At 36.5% G+C, this 23,301-nt stretch overlaps 3 protein-coding genes across 8 annotated transcripts in view; 2 read left to right on the plus strand and 1 right to left on the minus strand.

The window, feature by feature from the left end:
- The window catches only part of ptprz1a (protein tyrosine phosphatase receptor type Z1a), a 49,316-nt gene extending 43,415 nt beyond the window's left edge, over positions 1 to 5,901 (minus strand). For all 4 annotated transcript variants that reach the window (XM_083545961.1, XM_083545963.1, XM_083545962.1 and 1 more), the window contains exon 1: positions 5,636 to 5,901. In XM_083545961.1, the coding sequence (XP_083402087.1) occupies positions 5,636 to 5,696 (61 nt within the window). In that variant the 5' untranslated portion in view covers positions 5,697 to 5,901. The remainder of the gene's footprint in view (positions 1 to 5,635) is intronic.
- A 10,395-nt stretch (positions 5,902 to 16,296) lies between these two features.
- Positions 16,297 to 20,453, plus strand: slc15a5 (solute carrier family 15 member 5). Of its 3 annotated transcripts, none has more exons than XM_083546012.1 (9): positions 16,297 to 16,837; positions 17,470 to 17,692; positions 17,849 to 18,018; positions 18,244 to 18,464; positions 18,674 to 18,860; positions 18,947 to 19,135; positions 19,223 to 19,354; positions 19,476 to 19,584; positions 19,795 to 20,453. In XM_083546012.1, the coding sequence occupies exons 1-9, from the start codon at positions 16,477 to 16,479 to the stop codon at positions 19,910 to 19,912; spliced, it is 1,710 nt and encodes a 569-aa protein (XP_083402138.1). In that variant the 5' UTR covers positions 16,297 to 16,476; the 3' UTR covers positions 19,913 to 20,453. The 3 variants fall into 3 exon arrangements, with proteins under 3 accessions (XP_083402138.1, XP_083402137.1, XP_083402139.1); XM_083546011.1 differs by having other exon boundaries at positions 16,336 to 16,837; positions 18,674 to 18,884; positions 18,968 to 19,135; XM_083546013.1 differs by having other exon boundaries at positions 16,336 to 16,837; positions 17,581 to 17,692; positions 18,674 to 18,884; positions 18,968 to 19,135.
- Positions 20,454 to 21,656: 1,203 nt separating this feature from the next.
- tmem17 (transmembrane protein 17) lies at positions 21,657 to 23,088 on the plus strand. The gene is made up of 5 exons (XM_083546045.1): positions 21,657 to 21,847; positions 22,089 to 22,192; positions 22,285 to 22,398; positions 22,503 to 22,646; positions 22,739 to 23,088. Exons 1-5 carry the CDS (start codon positions 21,733 to 21,735, stop codon positions 22,835 to 22,837), a joined length of 576 nt encoding a protein of 191 aa, XP_083402171.1. The 5' UTR covers positions 21,657 to 21,732; the 3' UTR covers positions 22,838 to 23,088.
- The last annotated feature ends 213 nt before the right edge of the window (positions 23,089 to 23,301 follow it).

Genomic DNA, 23,301 nt, shown 5'->3' on the forward strand with positions numbered 1-23,301 from the left:
GGCATTGAGTACCCAGGCGAGTAGCTATTTGGAGTGCTATCCTAATTGAAAAGGGCACAGATTCTCACCAGAAGAAATAGTGGCTGTGCTGTGCACTCTGGGCAGGCTTTGCCTTGACCATCCCTAAAAGGAATCAATTCACTGATTCACACTACCACACTATTTCCAGACTGAGGGAAGTTTATTGGCCCAATCTTGCTGCTTATCCAAGCTTGACTTTTTACTTAGAATGTACAATATTGAATGTTCTCATTGTTGTAAAATGGCTCTTTTTTATTATTGTGGAGCTAAGTGTAAGTATAATATTGTAGCAATAAATACTGTGTACTTATTGTATTTTTTAACCGCCAATACTGGAAATACTGGAAATAATCTGGTGCTGAGCGGGACAACTGTAAAAAGATGTGGGATCTAGATTAATTATTTTTTAAGACGTGTGACAGGAGATACCCAATCAAATTAGAACTCTGCATTTTCTATAATAACCAAATGTGTGGCATGCCGTACATCACAGTGAGATGTTCATTATGACAACCATTTAGACATGTCAACGTTATTTATTATTCTAATCATATACACTATATGTCTAAAAGTATGTGGGCACCTGAACTTAACAGCTACCTGCAAACTACTGAACGCACATCACTGTCTAGAAAGTGGCATTAAGATTTTAGTTTTTTAGTCATCCAACATCAGTGCCTGACCTCACTAATAGTCTTGTGCCTGAATGAACATAAATCCCAACAGCCACACAAAATCTAGTAAATCTAGTAAAAAACATTCAAAGAAGTGAAGAATTGTTATGAGGAATACTTTGTGTTAATATTTTTGAAATGGGAACATAGGGGGAATAATGGTGTCCATAATCAAGTGTCCAAATACATTTGCTCAGATAGTGTAGCTAGTGGACAGAGTGATGATATGTATACTTCTATTCATGCTTTTCTGCATTTCAGAATCTGGAGCACTCTGGAGACCATGTTTTTTGTATGTATCAAACGTGATATTTTGTCACATAAACACCACTGCAAGCACATGCATATACAGTATACAGTATACTGTATATAGCAACATTTACAAAATAATTAAAAATGAATGAAAATGCATTATTAGTATTGTGTATATCAGCAAAAGTATATACCGTAATTTCCGGGCTATTAAGCGCACCCATATATAAGCCACACCCACTGAATTTGACAAAGATTTTTATTTTGAACATAAATAAGCCGCACACATGTCTACATTGAAACTAATGAACTTTACACAGGCTTTAACGAAAGACAGTGTCTGTTACACGGTGTAACGGGTGAAATATGTTGTGGCTCCTTCAAGAGCAGAGCGATATTTTGGGAATAGCCTGCCGCCACATTTTTTCGGTATTACTGCATGTGTGCAAGGCCGAGGAATATGTCCTTATTATTTTCTGATGCTCATTTATAAGTTTTTTTTTGACTAACCCGTAACGCTGTTGCCAAGAAAAATAAAAAAGCAAGAGTTTTGGAAACCTGTCTGTGCTTCTATGATTTCTGTTGCAACTGGAGTTAGCGAGCTCTCCCTTCACCCAGACTCAACGTGTTACAACGGCTTGTATCTAAACAGTAGCCTATCAAGAAAGTCATTGTTCACTGTCTTTCTTCTTCCTTTCACAACTATTTCTCTCGGGAATTTTTCATTTGGCATCGTCGTGCGTAAAAAAAAAAAAAAAACGTTTTTTCTCCCAATGCCGTGCAGCTCAGAACACAGGTGAGGTGTGTTTTTTTCGTTTCCGTTCGGAAATTTCATTGGTCTAATGTTATGGGGTTCAGTTTTTTGGCTTGAAGTTTGTGAAACCGGGAAAAACCCAGGAAAAATTCATAAATAAGCCGCTTCGTTGTTTAAGCCGCGGGGTTCAAAATGTGGGAAAAATGTAGCGGCTTATAGTCAATACGGTAACTAAATCACTGGCTGCCTATTACAGTGCATTATGGGTTTTAATGAGTTGGATATGCTTTCAGATAAGACTATAAATTTGTAGCCAACATAATCCAGTGAATATCATGTGTGAGGTTTACTGTTTACTGTCATCTTCTGTTTGCTGTGTACCCCAACCAAGCAAACAGAGGATAAAGCTTTTACCGTACGAGATGGTCAAGTTTGTCAGGCTTCCAGCCTACATACTGCATCACATGTCCACTGGCATGTCAAAAGCACTGAGAACAAGCAAAACAGGATGTTCAGTAGAATGAGACTGGTAGGTGTGTTGTTAATGTGGTAAGCATCCATTACCCCAAAGAGACAACAAAGATCATTACAAATGCTTGATCTAAAATATGCACCATGTTGAAAGGGGTTAAAGAAAGAATAAACAATACAGGTAACAAAGATAGCTGAGCTTTATTTTAAAACATTCAGCACTTGCATTCAGTAAATGAATTATCTTAATCCTTTGGCTCTTTATAGTGGAAAAAGTCAACCCATGCTATAATAAAGCATCTGCTAAGAAATAACGTTTTCCTACTATTCAGTTAGTGACACTGAAATGGACCTTGTAATTATTTTTTTATTTAAATTTAACATAGTATACGTTTCTGATTTATGTGCCTAAAGACTGAGAATCTGCCACATTCTTTTTGTTATCATACAGGCTTTTTGGTTAACTTCCACTTCTTTCATTGGTATTCTTGTCTCAATCAGGGACCATCAATATCTGAGACACTTCCAGACCACACACCTCCAGATTTTTAAAAGAAGAAGAAGGAGAGCTCGGTGCTTCTTTACCAGCCATTCAACAGGACTCCTGTTTTTTTCTCAAATTGCTGATGTGAGCTGGCCTTTGAGATGGCTCTGCTCTGCCGACATTAATTAAGTGGCTAGTCAGGGCCAATGACCCTGCTGGCAAAGAAGTACCAGGGCACCAGCAGAGCCTGTAACACCACAAACATCATGATGAAGATACTGAGAACACGAGTGAAAGAGATCGAAACAAAAAAGGGACATGTGACAGTACAGAGCCTCAGGAAAGGAGAAGATAGATGGGCATGGTATGTAGCTAAATAGGGCACAGGAAATGAGAAATCGGAAAATCACATAAGGTCAAAGGACTGAAGCATACGTGAAACAATGAAGCGCTAAAGAAAAATATGTTTTGGTATCAAGAAAAGACTGAAGGTTCGAGACAGTCAATTTTAAAGGATTTCAGTTTGGAAGACAACAGAAAAAGAATACTAAATAAGGGAGGAAAGGGGAAGAGAAACAAATGCTTGCAAAGTGTGAGGTGGAGATGTAAGAAGAAGGTGCTGAGAGTAGAAGTATTTGAAAGCCATTCTTTAGGAAGTTAAAAAGGAGGTGCTCCCAGTCTTGCTGGCTAAGACAGAAACAGGGCAGCCAGTAAGGTCCCAGGGAAGTTGACACTCTCATGATGGGTACAAATCATACACCCACACAAAACACAAACACAGACACACATACAAAGGTACCCCCTCTCTATCCTTCTTCATCACTACTGAGACAAACCAGGGGCCCGTCTGAGTGTCACGCTCACAAATGCCATATACAATGAGCTTCCCCTCCCTGCCTGACTCTCCGTGTGACTGTGTGCCTGCAAGCACCGGTCGCCTCTTGCCAGCCAGGCACATAACAAATCAAGCAGCTGACAGCATAATTCACCAGGGGACCTAGGCCCAGAGCCTTGGGCTGTCCAGCATAGGGATTTGGCTCCCGTACGGAGCCTGCCTGATCCATTCAGCTGTGGCCCGCTCACTGTCCCGTGGAGGAGAGACATGGCTCAGAGACCCACTGTGTTCCCCTGTGCATGCCTGATTGAATACGCTTGGGGCTAATACCAACTAATCTGGTCATCAAAATGCCCCCTTTGCTGCTGAGAAGAAATCTGCTCCCTTTTTTTCATCAGCAAAAAGACTGTGTTGGGTTGGTCTGCATACCTAACCAGCTCAAGAAAGTAAAAAAGAAAGACAGAGACTTGCTGGAGGGGAAATGTTGAAAAGAACTTTTTTACTATTAATGTTCCATCTGAAAAGGATGCAGCCTATTGGAAATGTAATATAGAAAATGTGATATAGAAATTTTTACATTAGCAAATCACCTTTACACTAATATTAAATGAGACTGGAAAACAGTGTCTTACTGAAACCAGTGAGCATGCAACTAATTGGGGCATGTGGCTCCACACACACTGACACATGCCCTGCATAGGTGCACACACAAGGCATGTGGGAGGAAACTCGTGAATCCTAAATGCCTTTTTGACTGACAGATTCACAGCCTAGAGTCACCATCTGTCTCAAGCCCAGCGTTAAAAAAACAACAACAAGATGGGGGCATTTGCAGTGGGGGAAAAAAAAACAGAACAGTGGCCAATAAGTACAAGGGTGGAAAATATATCTATAGCACCACAGTGGGGAAAACAGATGGTGTGAAAGTCTACATTTCATTCATAAGACCGTGCGCTCTTCTTCCACTAAGTCTTATGAGTTCCAAAAGGTTGAGCCTTTCTTTGTGCCACAGATTTCAAGAAAGCTTTATTGAGAGCACCAATTTGAATAGGGTGAAAAAGAAGGAACCGAGGGTAAAGGGCTACAGCTGAGCTTTTTTGGAGCACACACCATCCTTACTGTCCCAGGGTAAGATTCCAAAGAGCACAGACTGCTGAAACCTTGATTGTTATTCAATTCACAACAGAAAAGTTACTCAGGCTCACAAGCTGGTGTACAAAAAGACTTTTGCATCTCTTTAGCAAATGTTTTTTTACTGGTTTTACAAGGTCTGTTGGTACAACATCAGAATGTCAGAGGCTTTTTTTTCTTTTGTCCATTTTTGTTAAACATCTTGGATCAGGTAATAATGGCTTATTTGTCATTTTTATACTGCATCAAAACCAAAATCAACCAATTCTCAATATTTTCCATCACAAATAGTGCTATTTGAGATGTCAACTTCTACATCTATACCCGATACATCAGATCTATTACAAGACATAAGATAAATAACATATATGATATATATGACTTTTATTTCAGGCCTCAATGTGATTTAAAGGAACTTGAACTTGACCTTTAAAAAGCCATTAAAGCAATTTCTTCTACCATAAAGTCACATAATGCAGCACAATCACAAAAAAGGTGCTGGAGAGTTTATTTAAGCAGTATTGTAGTGTATCTAATTGTGTCTTCGAATCATAAAATACAAAAAGTACAAAAGCACAATTAAAAGATGCACAATACATAAGGCCTATAAAGCTTTTAGATTCATATTTGAAGTAAAAAAAATATAAATATGTGATCCAGGTGAGATATAGTTTGGGTAACAGAATAACTCACTATATTGCTTTTTTTTTTATATTATTTGCCAAAAATACAAATCAGTGCATTTACATTGGGCAGGAAGAAATACTTTAACTTTATAGAGGTAATTTTTTTTTTCTGTCTGAGTTTGACTCCTATCAGTAATATGTAATTTATATCAAAAAGTTTATCTTTACCTTCAAAGTGTTAAAATAACTTATAATGTTACAGTTATAACCTACAGGGTTCAGTGGAGTCCAGCTATAACATTAGGTGGTAAAGGACATTAGACAGACAGGAGGTCCGCTGTATAACCATAACCAGAGTAAAGAAAGATAGAAACTTCAGATACACACCTAGTTGACAGATGACTAACAGGAGCAGCGAAAGTAGACATTTGCTCTCCGGTGTTTCCATATTCTTCTCGCACAAAATGTGTGATGGGACACCGTCGGGATCAATGAGAAAGCAGGAAGCTCCAAGTCGGGCGGACACAATTAAAAAAACACATTTGTTTGATGCAGGAGTTTGACGTCCCTGTCACGGTGTCCACACGAACGCCATTCCGCGCAGTTTGCAGGTCCGAGCCGATACGAGCGACGACTCGGTTTAGCTGTGAGTCGGTTCTTTCAGATTGACTCTTTCAAAATATGGAGGTCGAGTTTGACGCGATTCACTAGTCAAACCTCTTTCTGAGCTGTTTCGCTGTATGTAGAGATTGTTTATACTCTTCCCCCTGAATTAACCTTTTTTTTAGAGAACACGTTTTCAGTAAAATCACACCACATTACTACAGGCGCTTGTGATACCAAATGTATGTTATTTTTTTACTGTATGTTTCTATCATGTATTAAATATGTTTTTGTGGTACTCAGCCCAGTCAACATATTCAAAGATGTAATTCACTTGGTTGAAATGAACACACTTGAAGTAGTAATGAGCACAACACATCTTGTTCTTGAGGGGTGATTTGTCAAGAGTAATAAATGTGTCAAAAGAACCGCCAAGGGTTGAAGTGGTGAACAGGATAGAGGGCAATGAGGCAGACATACATGAATAGCATGTGCTACATTTTAGAAAATAATGATGAATGTGCTCCACCACCATTATTGTAAAGAATCTCTGCATTCCAAGATAATGATGGCAGATAAGGGAATGTTTGGAAAGTAACAAAATCTAGACGTTACACAGATGGCTGATGGCTACCCAGAAACATAGTCAACACACAGTCTTTATGTACCCTCTCATAAAGACTGTGTTGGCTGTGTGTACTTCAATGGAACTAGCTGGCTTTATTTTTGCCGAAAAATTCCAAGTTAATAAATAAACTAAGTTTAGGTTCCAGTATTTTGCTGTCAAAGTTAAAGACAATATTTAGCAAAAAATCAAGCCAGGCAGTTCCCCAGAAGTATCCAAAAACACAGTCAACATAACTTCTTCATTCATAACATCCACATGTCTAATTATTTTCTATAAAGTAGCGTGTAAATCACATACTTCAGCTTTATGGCCCTTTATCCCAATCACCACTTCACATCTGTTCTTTTGACACATTTATTAATCTTGGCTAATCACCCCTCAAGAACAAGATATATGCTCATTACTGCTTCACATGTGCCCATTAAACACCTTTTTTGGATTTACTGACTTGGCTGTGTACAGCAAAAATATATTTCATCCATGACAGAAACACCCAAGAATTAAAAAGTTAAAAGTTAAAAGGAACCATAAACGTGACTTGTTTCTTTTACCTGGCATATTAACTTTTTGTTAGTGAATTCGATTTTTTATATAATAATTAGCCATGACAAAATCAGGACAAAGCTACACCTACAATACTACTGTAACAAGTATGATTAGTCTTTATTTTCCTCCTATATTTTTGCATTAAGGTTATATATACAGTAAAGCCTGCAGTAAGGTATCACTTTAACGGATTGGTTCAGAAGAATCGATTCAGTGAAATGATTCGGTAGCCGGTACGCGGAGTAGGGTATGTGCGCGCGCCGCCCACAGACTGAGCTAACCCGAGGTTTTCTTTACTATGAAAAAAGTTGAATGAAAACAGGACAAATATCGTTTACACTCCTAAAATCAGATGATGTAGCGGAAAAAACTAATATATGCTTTTTTTATTTTACAACAGAACAAAGGAAAGTACAAAAAAAAAGCTATTCTCCAAGTATAATATATCTGATATGTCTTTAATATGAGAAGAAAAAAACATTTAAAAAAAATTAAACACAGTTGTTTAACTAAATGCCATTTTTTTTTAGCCATGACCTCTTTCTGTCTCTCTCTGTCCCTCTCTCTATGTCTTTCTCTGTCTTTCTCTCAACAATGACCTGTTGACCTCTCAACTTGAGTGAAACCGAATGGGCTAGCAAAATGGCAACTAGTGGATCATCAGTGACCCTGAAAAAATGAAGTCTTTACCCATGAAACGTGATAACAGAAGTGTGTGTGTGTGTGTGTGTGTGTGTGTGTGTGTGTGTGTGTGTGTGTGTGTGTGTGTGTGTGTGTGTGTGTGTGTGTATGTGTGCGTGCATGCCGGTGAGTATGTCTAGCAGAATAGCTGATGAATCCCTAGAAGAACAAGAAATACTACAATACTGCAGATAATGTTTAGGGGGTCTGTGAAATATGTGGGAGTGTTAGTCAGTTTTTCTGTTCTATATGTTAATTGTGTTCTAAAAGATATCCTATCATACATATTACTGTTTGAGAAATGCCTTGGAATAAGTTTGTGTTTTGTACTCTTTGGGCATTTTCTTAGGCATCACATTCTTTTGGGTTTCTCTTTTATTGTCCCTGTATCCATGATAGTAATAGGTTTTCTTTTAAACCACAACTAAATCAAACAGTGATGCCAGACAGTCTGAGCAGAAGGGTGAGACAAAAATGGCTACACTGGAGCAGAAACTGGGAGTGTCTGAACATATTTAGAAAGGGATTTTCATTATTCAGGATTAAGATTAATACTAAGCAGACAACGGGGATGTAATCAACATTAGGCACTTTTTAAGTAATAATACATATATTTGAAAAAGAGTAATTTCGTCTAATTGCATTCACAAAAAGGATCTGAAAACTTCAGTTATTTTCTATTATCTGGTGTCTGTGTGCATATATTTGCATAATTTACCAAGGATTATCTTTAATTTATGCAGTGTGTGCACTTCATTTGTGAGATTGTATGTTTTCAGGGGGCCCAAAAAACTGCTCTTATGCCCAGGAAAGAGAGAATGTTTTGTGTGTACAAGAGAGTACTTCCTTTTTTATATTTTTAAGTAGGTTTCAAGAACAGACCACTAAAGATGTTTTTCATGAAGAATTCAACAAAGTTTTTGGCAGCCTGAATAAAATGTTCTTCACATTTGCTAACAGCGATTTTGGGAACTTCACCGTAAAATGTGATTCACACAATGTGAAACACTATGATATTTATGAAAAAAAAAAATAATAATTTTTATATATATATATATATAGTTTATTGCTATAAACTATTAATAGTTTTACACGTATACAATAAAAAATACAAATAAAACTATATACGCGTAATATGTAATCATTTTTACTACCAAGAGGCTAATTCTCATAATGGTGTCAACACAACAATCTATTGCACCAGTAATTAGCATGTAGTTGGAGTCTCTAAAATCTTTTCCCCATGAGCTCTTTATAGTATGTAACAGGATTATTACAGAAGAAGAGCATGCATTCTTTCGGAGCATCACTCCATTTATTGAAAAAATTGCATGAATGCTTATCATGTTACTTTTAGTATTTTTTACATTAATACATTTGAGCATTATGAAAAAAGAATATAATGAAACTAGTGTACCTTAAAGAGAAACATTTAAGTCATATAATGTTCAAATAAGTCAAATAATTACTTACTAAGGATAATGATTACAGCTTAAATGGGCTTAAGAGGTAAACTGCAAACGAAAACAATATATATTGTATATAATATCTTATTTTAATCCTTAAACTGAATGTAATTTATTAGTTTTCTCCAATAGATCATCTTATCATTATAAAAACTATAAAAACTATTCAGCTCAGTGATTCTCATAAAATGTACTTTTATACAATTAGACTTCCCAATAAACCTTCAGCCAGTAATAAAGTAATATTAAAGAAGTATACTTTAGACATTTGATATGTTACTAATTAAGACACTTGGACACTACCAAAAACAAAAAAGTATTTCCCTGTCACATATTATAATGCGTGCAATATAAAAATGCTATATGTAGCTCTGTTCTAACTGAATGGCACTACAGTATAGGAGCCTGCCATTATTGACTAGAATTATGATTAGGGCATAATACAACCAACAAAGACAATCTCTCTTCCAGAACATGAAAAGCTTGGAAGGATGTTAGAGTAATATTTTTAAGTAGGCAGTACTGTTTAGAAATGTAATCAGTTGGAAATTATTGTCATCTTATCATGTTTTAAATAAAATCAGTGACCATAAACTTAAACAACTAATATTTAATTAAATGTGCATGGATGTTATTTATGTGCTATTATGTGATTATTGTAAGTACAAGTTTAGTGCATTTCACTGTAATATGCCAAGAAGTTTCAAGTGGCACTAGTGAATTCAATTAAACATGACACCATATGAGTAATATTAAAATTAAACCCAATTACCCTAAATCTGACCAATGAACATGAAAAGTAATAAATCACATAAATCATGTAAAAAAAAAAAACACACAAATGTAATTTTTACATGTTAATTAATTCAGAAGTGACACTGATGGTATTTATATGTATAGACCATTACTACTCCGGGACATTTATTTTTATTAAACAGTCACATTTGAGGATTTCACACTACCTAATGCTGAATCTCCCTAACCCCCAGAGTACGACTTTTACAAAGTTATTTCCTATCCATCTTGCAGTGAGGTTTGTGTGGATGATTGTGAGCCCTGTTTTCATAATTCATTTTCTCAGGTTGAGAGTCATGTCCACTGCGCTGTAGAGCTCTCTACATAACATATCATGAGTCCTGGGAGAAAAGAGGAGGAGAGCAACAACAGAGAGGTTGGAGTCCAAGTGATGGAAAATGTTTGCATATAAGTATGTTCATTAGGAGAGAAAAATAACTATAATATACCTAGTTTTCAATAAAATAGCATACAGAATTAGACTGGGCACCAGGGCATGCTGATTAATTTCACACTTTAAATACTATTTTTTTGTCTTAAAATGGGTAAAAACATTCTAAACATATATAATGTGATACCTTAGAAACAATGGCAGAAGTCATATCTCTTACTTCCAGAGCTCTTGCCAAGGGCGCAATTTGTTAACTTGGCTTAATTAATGCATATTGATTGGCCAGTTTTCTGTGACTGTGGCAGGGCTGCAGCTAATTGGATGAGGCCCCTTTCACAGCAGTAATGCACCCAGACACCACCATGTCCTCACTCTTCTCCAAAGTTAAAAGGTTATAGAGTAAATCACACTTACCACAACACTACCGGTGTTCCTTAATGAAAAGGTAACATTTATATCTGATGCATTTCAACTGGTTTACTTTTAAAAGTTCAGATGAGGTGTTGTCTTTGGACTTACACTGACCTACATGGCTGGCAAACAATAGCAGTAAGCAAATGACTAATATAGCCCTGACAAACTGCAAATAGGCTATTTAAAGCCCTAATTGTTTCATTTCATATGTAAGCTGCCTGTATTTAGATAAAAAATGTGGTGAATGAAGGCCAGAGAAAGGAATAGGAACTGAACTGATGTAGTGAGGTTTCCTAGCAACAAGAGAGCAGTGAGGTAAATGCTCCTTTAGTGCCATTCATTCATTTCAATATGAGAAAAAAGAAGTGTCTTCAAGCTGTTTTCAATTATTTTGTTCATGGTAGCACCAAAGTTTCCTCCCTGTGGTGAAATATGTCTGCAGACAAATATTTAAGCACCAAGTTATGCCATAAATTTTAATCTAAAACAGTTTGTTGTAGTAGTAGAGAATCTTGAAATTTCTCTCACCTCCATATAACCACAAAGCACAAAAAAATCACATTCAACATTTATTCAACATAGAACAATAAAAATACTTTAGGGAAAAACAATCGCATGTTCTATGCAACTGTGCCCCTCACTTTTCTGTCCCTAATTTCTTAATCTTCAAAGCTGCCTGGCGGTCTTGTTTTGCTTTGGTACGGCCTTTAGCATCGCTATTCACCCCATTCAGACCTCTGAGGCCGAGCAGAAGCATCTGCTGACAATGGCTCTGAGCTCACTCTTTCTCAGGGTGTCTAGCTGCACAATGGATTTCTTCTGCTCCAGCATAAAAGAGTGTTGCGCACAAAAAAGGTCCAAATTCAATGGCATTCCTGTTCCCAATCAGGCACAGCACATGCTCTATCTAACCATCTCAAATGAAGATTTCTTTCTGTGAATCAGATATATCTACATTCTATAGAACTCTTGCAAGCAACTGACTTTCCAAATCTTACTCACTATTTATTTTTTTTTATTTGTGTGGGGTAGTTATTTAAAATCACCAAATAATAACATATACTCTCCTACTGATATAGAGGTCATTTATAAATTCATATATATATATATATATATATACACACACACACACACACACACACACACACACACACACACACACACACACACACACATACTTAGTACTTTGACATCATACATTTACGTTATGTGTAATTTCTCTAGTGTGCTGTGGCCGTCTTTCAACTCTCTATCTACATTAGCTCCCCTATCACATCCTCCATCTGGGCCAAGGGAGCACCATTGTCACACCACACAACAGCCCCATTGGCACCACGTCAGCATAACATCCCAAGGCTGCTTTACCTCAATGCCTAACTTTCCAGCATGAGAGAAAAGAACTGGGCACACTGCAAGTGGTCTAATCACTTTGGACTATACATTTGCACTGGCTGTTTTTCACACTGCAAATCAAAAGCCACCTCACTAATTAGAGCCCTCTATCCATTCACCATTATCCTACATTTTTGAAAGTGAACTCTTCTATTCTGTGCCTAAGCAATAAGATGCAACTGGCCAAGATGAAACCACTGGCACTCTCTTTTTTACTTGTAGTGTCTGACAGCTGGTGTCTTACATCTCCATTGCCAAAGCTATTAACAAACAGGGAAAGCACTCAAGAGCAAAATAAAAGTAAATGTTTAAGAAGTAGTTTGTCTTTTTATGCCTTTTTAAGCCATGTTGTGTGAGCCATGACTAATTAAAAGCCTGTATATATTTAGATCATTCCAGTTTGCAGATTTGCATTAAAAAAGTTTACAGGTTTGATTTTTAGATTAGGAGTGCTTGTAGCTGGAGAAGAAAAAATTTGATTTAATTATCAAAAAAGGGTGTTTTATTATAAAACATTAAAGAATCTATTCGAATCACTAATGTATAATTGTGTAATTAGATAGAATTGCATCTGATTTAAAATTAATTTTAGTTTGGAATATTATAATGTTTTTGATGTCGGTCTTGGTGGTATGCCCTCTACAGGTCAGGGGCAAAGTTATAAAGGTGGGGCAAGGCGTGGCTGAGGAAAGGCCGCTGCTTGCGCATACCATTTATTGACCGTAACACACAAGACTCCTTAAAGCTTATTGTTTGTTTTCTTTTCTCTTTCTTTTTTTTCATCCTTTTATTTACCACTACAACTAATTAATTAGTTCATTCCCTTTTTAATGTTTAAATGGAGTTTAGATTAAATGTAATATATATATATATATATATATATATATATATATATATATATATATATATATATATATATATATATATATATATATATATATATATCTTTCTCCATCTAAAATGCAATTAATCATCAAAACCATGTCCATCCTGTAGTATATGATACCTTAGATGTAGCTGTCCATGGTTTGGTTAATCGGTAGGAAAATGCTGAGGATGGAGCCACCAGGTAGGAGGAAAAGAGGAAGGTAAAGGAGGAGGTTCATGGATGTGGTGAGGGAAGACATGCAGGTAGTTAGTGTGAAAGAGGCAGATGTAGAGGACAAGGGGGGTGTGGAGAAGGATGATCCGCTGTGGCGACCCCTAATGGGAAGAAGAAGAAGATGAAGAAGAAGAAGGATGTAGCTGTCCATACTACACAGTTACATGTAGCCTCAGGAAACTACCTTAAACAGTTAAATATTATTACAGTACAATTACATCACAACGATAATAGCACAGATATCATCAGTTTATACTGCTTCAAGAGATCAAAGAAGAGTCAATGTGAAATACTGTATTATTGTGTAGCATGTATAGCTCCTATAACCATGTAGTGATAAGCTTTTACTTTCTCTTTCTTTCCTGTTGCTTTTAATGATAAAACTAGAAATAATAGCCTGTTATTTTTCACACACTTTTCACATTCAGATTGTGAAGTTTATGTATCTGCATGTATCTAGTTGTTGACTGACTATACTATATCCTTTTAACTTACCTACTGTAGATATCATGAAGTGGTATAAAAATAATTCTGTATTAGAGGTGTGTGATTGTTCGGTTGTTCAAAATGTTTCAGAGGACTATTGTATTAGATGCATCCGGTTGGGTACCAGACATCTCCCTCTTGCTCTACTTCTTGCATTCCATTTTTGGAAAGTGTAAAAATCCTCACTTGTAGTACTAGGGACCATATATACTGTGTTTCCAGACAAAAGCAGATTTATTGTTAAATGACATTATCATGATATTATGACACAGAATAAATGACTTTAATTGAATTTAATTGAATTGTACATTTACTTGTACAGCTCTTGAGCTTTTCCTGCCTATGATAATCATCCTGGCACCGTTCATGTCTCATGCCTTGTTTAAGCCAATTCAAACACTGCCCCCAAGGGGAAACCTTAGGAATTGCAGTTGTGCAAATAAGGAGCACAAAACATTTTTAATAATAATATTTATAATAAACTAACGTGTCATAATGGATTCTATCGTTATTATGCATTGTTGTGTGGAGTTTTAGTGATTTTATATGTAATACTAGTAAAATAATACACAGTAAAATAAAGACAGTGGAAATATCCTGAAAGTAAAGTGTGAAGTGCAGAATGTGATCCATGGTGACTGAACTATGGGCTCATTCACTGATGCATCACACAGAGCTGGTATTCTTTCAGTCTTACGGGTTTCTTTTCAGCAAAGCTCTGCCAGCACTGAGATCCATTCAACCCAGTCAACACCAGCATGGCCTTTTCTTGGTTCATAATTGGTGAGCTCAGGCAGAAATATTTGAGTCCAACACACCGACTGCAGCCATCCAGAACACTGATTTTGAGACGAGAACACAAAAGCACAACAACAACAACAACAACAACAACAACAACAGCTACAACAAAATAGATGTTTTTATTTTATGAAATATCAAGTTATTTCAGCCTCTACTGACCATGAAGTTAAACAATAATGAGTATTCAGGAATCATGTGTATCTGAATTAATGTATGTTGTTGTGAGCTCTGTCATCATTTATATTCTTAGTATTACCTCTGAAAGCCTTGTGTTTTTTTGTGGTATTGATCCTTATTAATCTTATATTCGTCTTATATCCAAGAGCTGTAATAAAATACACATACAATGAAGACTTTACTTTTAAAAGTGTGCAGCCATGTTGATTTGGCATCATTTGCTCAGAAGAACTCAGATTTGAGGAATTAAGGGGGTGTTTTCTCTCATGTGGGTCACGTGGGTGTGTTCTCAGGAGGAAGGGCTAAGGGGGTACTGGCTTACACTGAAATTTGGTTGACCAACTCTAGTGGTCCTGAGGTTACCCAAACCATGCGTCCTGCCCAATTTGTGTCATACCTATGTGGGAATGAGTGTGTGGCTGATTGTGACTGCTGACCTTTCAGGGGTAAAATTTCCTGCCTTGCTCCCAGTGATTTATGCTGTGTCCACCATGACCCTGACCAGAATACAGTGAAAATAAAGAAAGGAAGTATAAATGGGTAAATGAATGAATGAACGAACGATCGAACAAACAAACGTACGGATGGATGGATGAATGGATGAATGGATGAATGGATGATGAACTGTTTTACTGAACTGGATTTGGACAGAAAGACACTTGTTCCATTTTCTTCTTGTTATAATTTATCTAGAATTATCTACAATTAGGATGAATATGTTGCTTTATTAATATGTTTGTAGTTCAGTTTATGTAAACTATTTGAGGAGGGAAAGATATGAAAGTAGGGCCTAAATAAGCATAAATAATTAAGAACAAATAGATTCCAAGGTGGCCTATGAGTATTTTGGTAAGGATGTGACTCACTGTTTGCCATCCAGTCAACTTATAAGTAAAGTATTTCATGCTTTGGTGAGAGCAATTTCATATATGCATGTTAAAAAAGCATACTGATTTTAGATCTTCTTATTCCAAAAGTTAAGAAACCATGAATTCACAGTTCATGTCCCCGCTCTAATTGTCTCCACTGAGCATAACAGTTTAAACACAGAGGACGTTTTTTTCTCACCAAACCGTGACATGCTGTCAGCTCCACTAGTCAATAAAGATTTGTTTTTCTTTAACTTACTCATTGTCTTGCATGCACCACTATCAAGCATGCTCGTGAAATTAATTGTTATCATATTGTCGCTTTCAATCAAGGTACTAAAAAACTTTTTTTTGCATAAAATGACTAAAATAGGCACCATAAAAAGGTAATCTTTACTTTTACATTATACAAGTCCGAGCATGTTTCCATTGGTTAAAACTTCTGAACTGTATTTCAGCCCACTACCCTATTTTTTGTGTTAATAGAGCATCAACACAATAACAAAAGATCATCTACAACTACCAAAAAGTAATTACAGAAATATGTCGCACCTTCCTGTCAGCATTTTCATCATCAAAACTCATGCCATCACATTGGCGTCATGTCTGCTTTCCTAATGAGCTGAAACCAGCTAGGAGAAGTTCATACACTAGTGAGAAAAAAGGTGGACAAACATTACTCAGAACTCATAGTGAAAGCTCAGCATGAACCCTTGCACGTGCAGATGACTTTGCTTTTTTCATTACTACCGTAAACTGCTCTGCGTAAGACTTCTTAAGTGAGTGTGAAACTGCTCCTCCTGTTTTTTTCAGCATGGATAGAGGGATTATACCAGGCCCGGAAAAGCACTTCTAAAAGAATAGATTTTAAAGCACCATGGTAGCACTGAATGATGCCGGTCTTCATGATGGCCATAGGCTACATAAGGTCTCTACCACTTGCCAAACAACTTCGAAAGTTACCCCACGTATGCCTCGAAAGCCTCCAAAGAATGTGAAGGGGATTGTCTGTGTTCTTTTTGTGGAGTTATTCGAGAGGTTTACTTTTTTCGGGATTGTGTGTAATATGATCCTCTTTTGCACCATTAAACTTGGATATAACAATTACCAAGCAGCCACAGTGAACCTGTGTTTTGTGGGAGTCAGTACACTCACACCTGTTCTTGCCGGATGGCTTGCAGAGACATGTTTGGGAAGGAAAACAGTTTTTTACCTTTGTGCTCTACTTCATTTCTTTGGTGAGTAAAAATGAACAAATGCTAGATTCATTTAAAAATAACTCTCAGGTCTTATTGTGCTTAATGTTAAATGTGTGTTTTAACTACAATTTGTGAACAAATACTTACCTGAAGCAAAGGTTGTATAAGAGCACTTTGGAAAAAATATTTTAAATAAAATGATTATGAGGCTTTGATAAAAAATAAATAAAGGCATTAAAATATGAACATCATAGATTTAGATTTTTTTCAATCTAACAATCTGAATTATACTGTGATAAAACTTTGATACTGGCTGCAGTTGGCTATGACTAACAAGTAAAAGCTTTATATCCTTTATAATGTGCCTGTGACTTTAGATTCACTTAATATTATTATTATTTGTACTAAAAGAATTAATGGTTTGTATAGGCAGAGTGGATCATGATTACTTACCGAACCTAGAAAATCACGCAGGCAGTAGTTTACATTTGCACCTACACACATACTTTAAATCCATAATAACAAATACAATTGTAAGTTATAATGACCATTTGTGAATGGATTTTTATATTTACAATATAACTATGTTTGCCTCTTTCCAATTTTAGGATTCAATGCATAGGATACACTTTTTATTGATTTCATGTCTTTATGCCATTTCCCTTTTATAGGCACGGCACTGCTCCCTGTAGTTGCATTTCCATTTGATGATTTCTACATCGACACACACAACATTATACACCACCTTGAGCCGCAGATACAACATATTCTCTTCTACACAGGGCTGCTGGCTGCTGCTTTTGGTATTGGGGGGATACGTGCTATCCTCTGCCCATTGGGAATCAATAACCTTCAAGGTTATAATCAAAGGAAGATATTATCCTTTTTTAACTGGTAAGAAATTTATTCACTGATTATTACCATTCATGGATAAACAGAAACGCCATCATGGAGTTGCATTAAGCACTACATTCTTCATTTTGTTCACACTTAGTTAGATCTGTATTTGGTTTTTGAAAGCTGAAATAACACATGACATTTCACCTACAGGATTTATTGGTTAGTAAATCTGAATTCTACAGTCATCTTCTTGGCAATCGCCTATATTCAGCAGTCTGTGGGCAAAAACTTGGGCTTTCTCATTCCTTTCACTTCTGTTCTCTTGGGACTCATTGGCATTCATATGGCACGCAGCAATCTTATCCTCCATCCCAAGAAAGGTAGCAGTAAAAACACACATGGAAACATAAACCCTACATTGTAATTTAGATGTCAGTAAAGCCAAAAAAAATATATAAAAATCATGGCTTTAGCAAACACAAGTATTTTATAGTGCCTAGACAAAGTTTTAAATAATTGATAGATTTTTGCATTGCTCTGGAACATGAACGATGACATCATTCCAACATTACAACTGGAATGTTTTTTGTTTTTGTTATTTACAGGTAATTCATTGCTGACCACACTGGGTGTGTTTCTAAACTCTTTACAAATGTGCTGCCTTCGTTATCGTCATTTGAGTGGAGATGTAACTGACTGGCTTGATCGTGCCAAAGAGAACAATGGAGGACGCTACAGTGAGACGAAAGTAGAAAATGTTAAGATTCTGGTCAAGCTTTTCCCTCTGTTTGGATTGCAATTACTCTACCGGGCTTGCATAACCCAGGTATGCATGGAAGAAGGCATCTCTCTTATGTGAATTTATGTTATATAAAATTGAAGAAATTCATAAAGGTCTAGAAAATATGGCCAAACATATTGTCAAATAATAATCAAGCAACTATAGTGTATGCGTATTTAAGTCTTCAAGAGCTTTAATCCAATAGTTGTCAATCATTTTGTAATTTTGTCATCAGGTCTTTGTTTCATTTACAGATTCCTTCAGGATACTATCTGCAGACAATGCATTCAAACCTCAACTTTAATGGTGTCATGCTGCCAATAGCAGCTATGAATGTAATAAGTATTTTGCCGCTGCTAATTTTAGCACCGCTACTGGAGTTTGTCAGCAAATGTTACCAGTATTTAAAGAAAACGCCTCCCTCCCCAATCAATTTCATAAGTAGGCATCTTCAGTGTGACTATTGTAAGTTAACCAGTAAAATCTTAAACATTCAAATTTAACCAACGTGTTTTATTCTCTTCCAGTAATCGGGCATGTGTTTGCAGCTCTGTCTGCACTAATTGCAGGGATTGCTGAGATTAACAGGAAAAGATATCCTCAGATGGATCAGACACGCTCAGGAACAGTGCTTCAAGTGTCCTCAATGCCATGCCTTCAGCTTGCATCTCAGTACATCTTACTTGGTGTGGCAGAGGCCTTTGTCACACCAGCATGTAAGCATTCATTCTTATCTACAAGTACATGATACTGTTTAACAATTTGGAACAATTTAGTCTTTTAATTTTTATTCCTCTACTCAGGCGCCGTTATCTCTTTCTGTCTGACTCCCAGCAATCTCAGAGGGATCTCCCTACAATTTCTTACCTTCTCCTATGGTGGGGGATGTTTTCTTGGTGCTCTTCTGATTCAGTTCTTTTACTTTGTGTCTGGTGGTAAGGACACCTACATTTTAAACTTTTATAAAAATATAATACTCCATTTTTGGAAAACAAATAAGTAGGAGAAAATACAAGTTAATGCACATGGCTGACACTCTTACATTTTTGTTTTCAGGAAGTTTTTATCCAAACATATTATACAATGGCAATATGGAGAGGTTTTTATTTACTTTAGCAATTCTGATGGCCATAAACACCCTGATACTTTGGAAAATTTCTCACAGGTAGGGTTTAATTACTAATTCTGTTCACTATTCATACATCACATTTGGATTCCAAACATACATGGAGCTACACTACACCATACACAAATAACGTAATTTATGTTTATGCTTTACTTTGACCCAGTATTGCTAAAATATGGCGGGTGCAAATATTTAAACATGAAATGAAAATGATCGTGTAAGCTAAATTATCTGTATTTTCCTGTGCAGGTACACAGACCTTAGTGTTGAATTAAATGCAAGAGTGAGACAAAGTCACCTGGCTGAAAAGCTTCTACAGTATAAATCCTGTCTTAGATATTATACAGTGGAACCTTACCATCCATAGATTCTATTTAACTTCTGCATGAAGATCAATACCTTATTGCATGTTTTATTGTACTACAAAATGATTGCTTCTTTGTTTATTTAAAAGAAAATGTGTGTGGCGCTGGCGTCACACACAGTATTTTATAGAATTATACTTCCAACTACTTTTCCAATAAATGTGACTTTATAAGCTGTGAAACCATTTAATTTTGTGTTAACTTGATGAAATTGTGAGTGCTACCAATCCGTCAATGTGAATAAACCATTGAAGGTGTATTGGGGAGGTGGTAGCTTAGTGGTTAAGATGCTGGGCTTTGGATCTCAAGGTCATTAATTCAAATCCCAGCCATGACAAGCTCCTACTCCTGGGCCCATGAGCAACGCCCTTAACCCCATAGCTGCTCAGTTGTATAAATTATTTCAATGTAATTTGCTCTAAATAAGGGCTTCTGCCAAATGCTGTAAATGTAATGTATGATAAAGTTGCATTGTAATATGAAAAGATTCTTTCTGTGAGTAGCTGACTTGATAAATGTATTCAATAAACATTGTTCCACATATTAATGTGTCAGTGATATTTACTAGCTGATGTTGATGAGCTAAATGAAAGTTAGCATCCAGAAACGGTGTCTCTGAAAGTGGGTTGTTTGATGTCGCAAAGACACTCACTCTGTAAGGGATCCCAAATTAGGGGTCACTTAATTTCCAAAGTTTGATTTTGTGATATTAGAAAGATCAAAGATGTATTTTTGTGGGCTATATTTCAAATGTTACTGGGACTAGCATTTAGAAATTAACACTAACAATTACTGCACAACACGTCCTATTAAACTGATATGATAGGGCAAAACATGTTGAAATTATTACTAACATATTTAAGAGGTCACAAGCACTACTGATCAATTTAATTAAAAAACAAAAACAAAATGATAGTCAATTACCTTTTGGGTTCTTTTACATTTACATTTAAGGCATTTGGCAGAAGTCCTTTTCTTTAAGTAGGCTTACAGAAGTGCTTTGAATTCTTTAACAATAAATACATCCTCATACTCATTCCCTAAGTCAGACGCTTAGAATATTAGCAGTGTAAAAACTTTTCAAGAGGTAGTATGTTAAAAAAAATCACGTAGACGACAGAATAGTTTAAAAATAAAGTGCTAATTTAAGTACTCAGGAAAAGCTATGTTTTCAGTCTTTAAATGAGTCTTTTAGTCTTCATATAATACTTATAGAAACTTAGTTGCTTGGAGTTTTTGGAAGAAGTTCACCAAGGTGCCAGAACAGAGAGAAGTCTTGACGTGTGCCTGCCTTGGATCCTGATAGAAATTGGGACCCGTAGATCGCTTTTGGAGGATCAGAGATGGGATGGAGCAGTACAAGGTGGGATTAATCTGATGCATGCAGCTACAGAAAGCCATTGGAGTGTAACAGTGGGGTGGTTGGCTCAAACCTTTGAGAACCACTGTATTAATATCAAGCCTTGAGATGCACTGGGATCCTTCTGTCAAGGGTGTTTCCCTATTTTACATCAGTGTTCCCAATTCCCAATATCCTCAAGTCAAGGAGAATCTGTGAATAGATTAATTAACAAATAAAATGTTGAATGTCAGTGTAATTATAATAACCATAGTTATGTCATGTTAAATGTACATTTAAGACAATGTAACTGGGTAGGATTGAGTAGGTCAAAGGGGAGATCTAGATACATTTGCCTTTCGACCCTAGATGCAGAATGGGAATAGCTGTTATTGAACGCTGCACTGCGACTCTTGAACGCACCCCGCCCTGCTCAGGGTTGTTAGCGCCCGTGTTTGGTAGTTACGCCTGTAGCCTTGCACAATGGATCTCCCCGAGCCCATTAGAAGGCGTTTGGGAGATTTTTCACGAACTGTTTTCGTAAATCAGGGACGATCACAACTTTCGCCCGAGGATCATTTCAAATTTGTGAATCACAGTAAGTTTTTGCATGCGTCTGATCAAATACTATGTGGAGGTACATGTAACGATGGAGCAATGGCGAGCTCTTTATCTAGGCTGCTGTTCGTTCATTTCCACCAGCTTATTTCTGATACAACATAACTTGTTTTGATAGCTACAGTTGGTTGTGAAGCTATATTTTAACAGGATATATATTATATATTCACTGCATGAGTGTGTATGTATTGCCTGAAGCTCCGCCCCCGTTCCCTCTGCAGGTACAGATGTTGTATCCAGTTTGCCTCTTCAAATGGCTCTCTTCTTTAACATGTGCTTCTTTCCTCTGTGGTGGATCAGTGAAGTTGTAATGCTGCAACTTAAGGTAAGACAGTAATGCTTTCCCAATTTCATATCAGAATACATTATTTCAAACCCCCCCCCCCCCCCCTCTCTCTCTCTCTCTCTCTCTCTCAGTATCCTGCACTCCCCGATTACTACAAATTCATCCTAATTACAGTATTAATTGTAATGACTCTCATCGAGGCTATCAGGCTCTACCTGGGCTATGCAGGTAATCTGCAAGAAAAGGTAAAGACTTTTGTACTTTGGAAGTTCCAGATGCTCAAAACTTTAAATATGTGCATGTAAATACAGGCCGTGTTTTAGACCTTTTATATAATAAATCATTGTAGGTCCCTGAACTGGCTGGCTTTTGGCTCCTCAGCCTCCTTCTGCAGTTCCCTTTAATCCTGTTCCTACTCTTCAATGAAGCTATACTCATTCAGCCTTTGGAAAGAGGGGTTCACATAGTTCTGGCATTGTTCATTTTAACTGAGGTATATCCAGTATTCTTAGTCAGTTCTCAAAACAAGTTATGGTTTACTCTTTATTAAACTTTTTCCATTTCTGTTTGTTTGTTTTTTTGCAGGCTCTATCTGGTTTTGTGGCACTGCGTGCAATGGTCAGACACACTGAAAGCCGATTCCACCTCAGCCAGTTTAATGGTATTCAAGAGCTCAGGTCATGACATCTGCACTACTGATGAACTGCTTATCTTTGTATATATTATACAAAAATATTTTCTTTTTTTTTTATATCACATGAAACCTGGCATTCAGGCATTTAACATGTCCACATATATCATATCAACCAATTTTAAGTGTTTGTTATTCAAACTACATTTATGGATTACAAAACAATACATATCAGCAAATCACAGTTGTTAAAGTATTTTATATATTGTAAAAAAAAAAATCTAAATAAAAAAACCCTAAAAGAGTGGATGTTAGTGTGTTTACTCAGACACAACTGGTTAAAAATTATATGATTCATATGTTTTATGGCACTAAACTGTATAATTCTTTAAAATAGATCTAGCATCATATGCTCAACAGAAAAAGACTACTGTCCCTGACAGTAGGATCTCTGTATCGACATTTTAAACATAACAAAAATGTACTCTGTTGTAATGATGGCATAATCAAATGACTA

The sequence above is a fragment of the Silurus aristotelis genome (genome assembly GCF_946808225.1).
Source record: "Silurus aristotelis genome assembly, chromosome: 7".
In the NCBI taxonomy this organism is placed as follows: Eukaryota; Metazoa; Chordata; class Actinopteri; order Siluriformes; family Siluridae; genus Silurus; species Silurus aristotelis.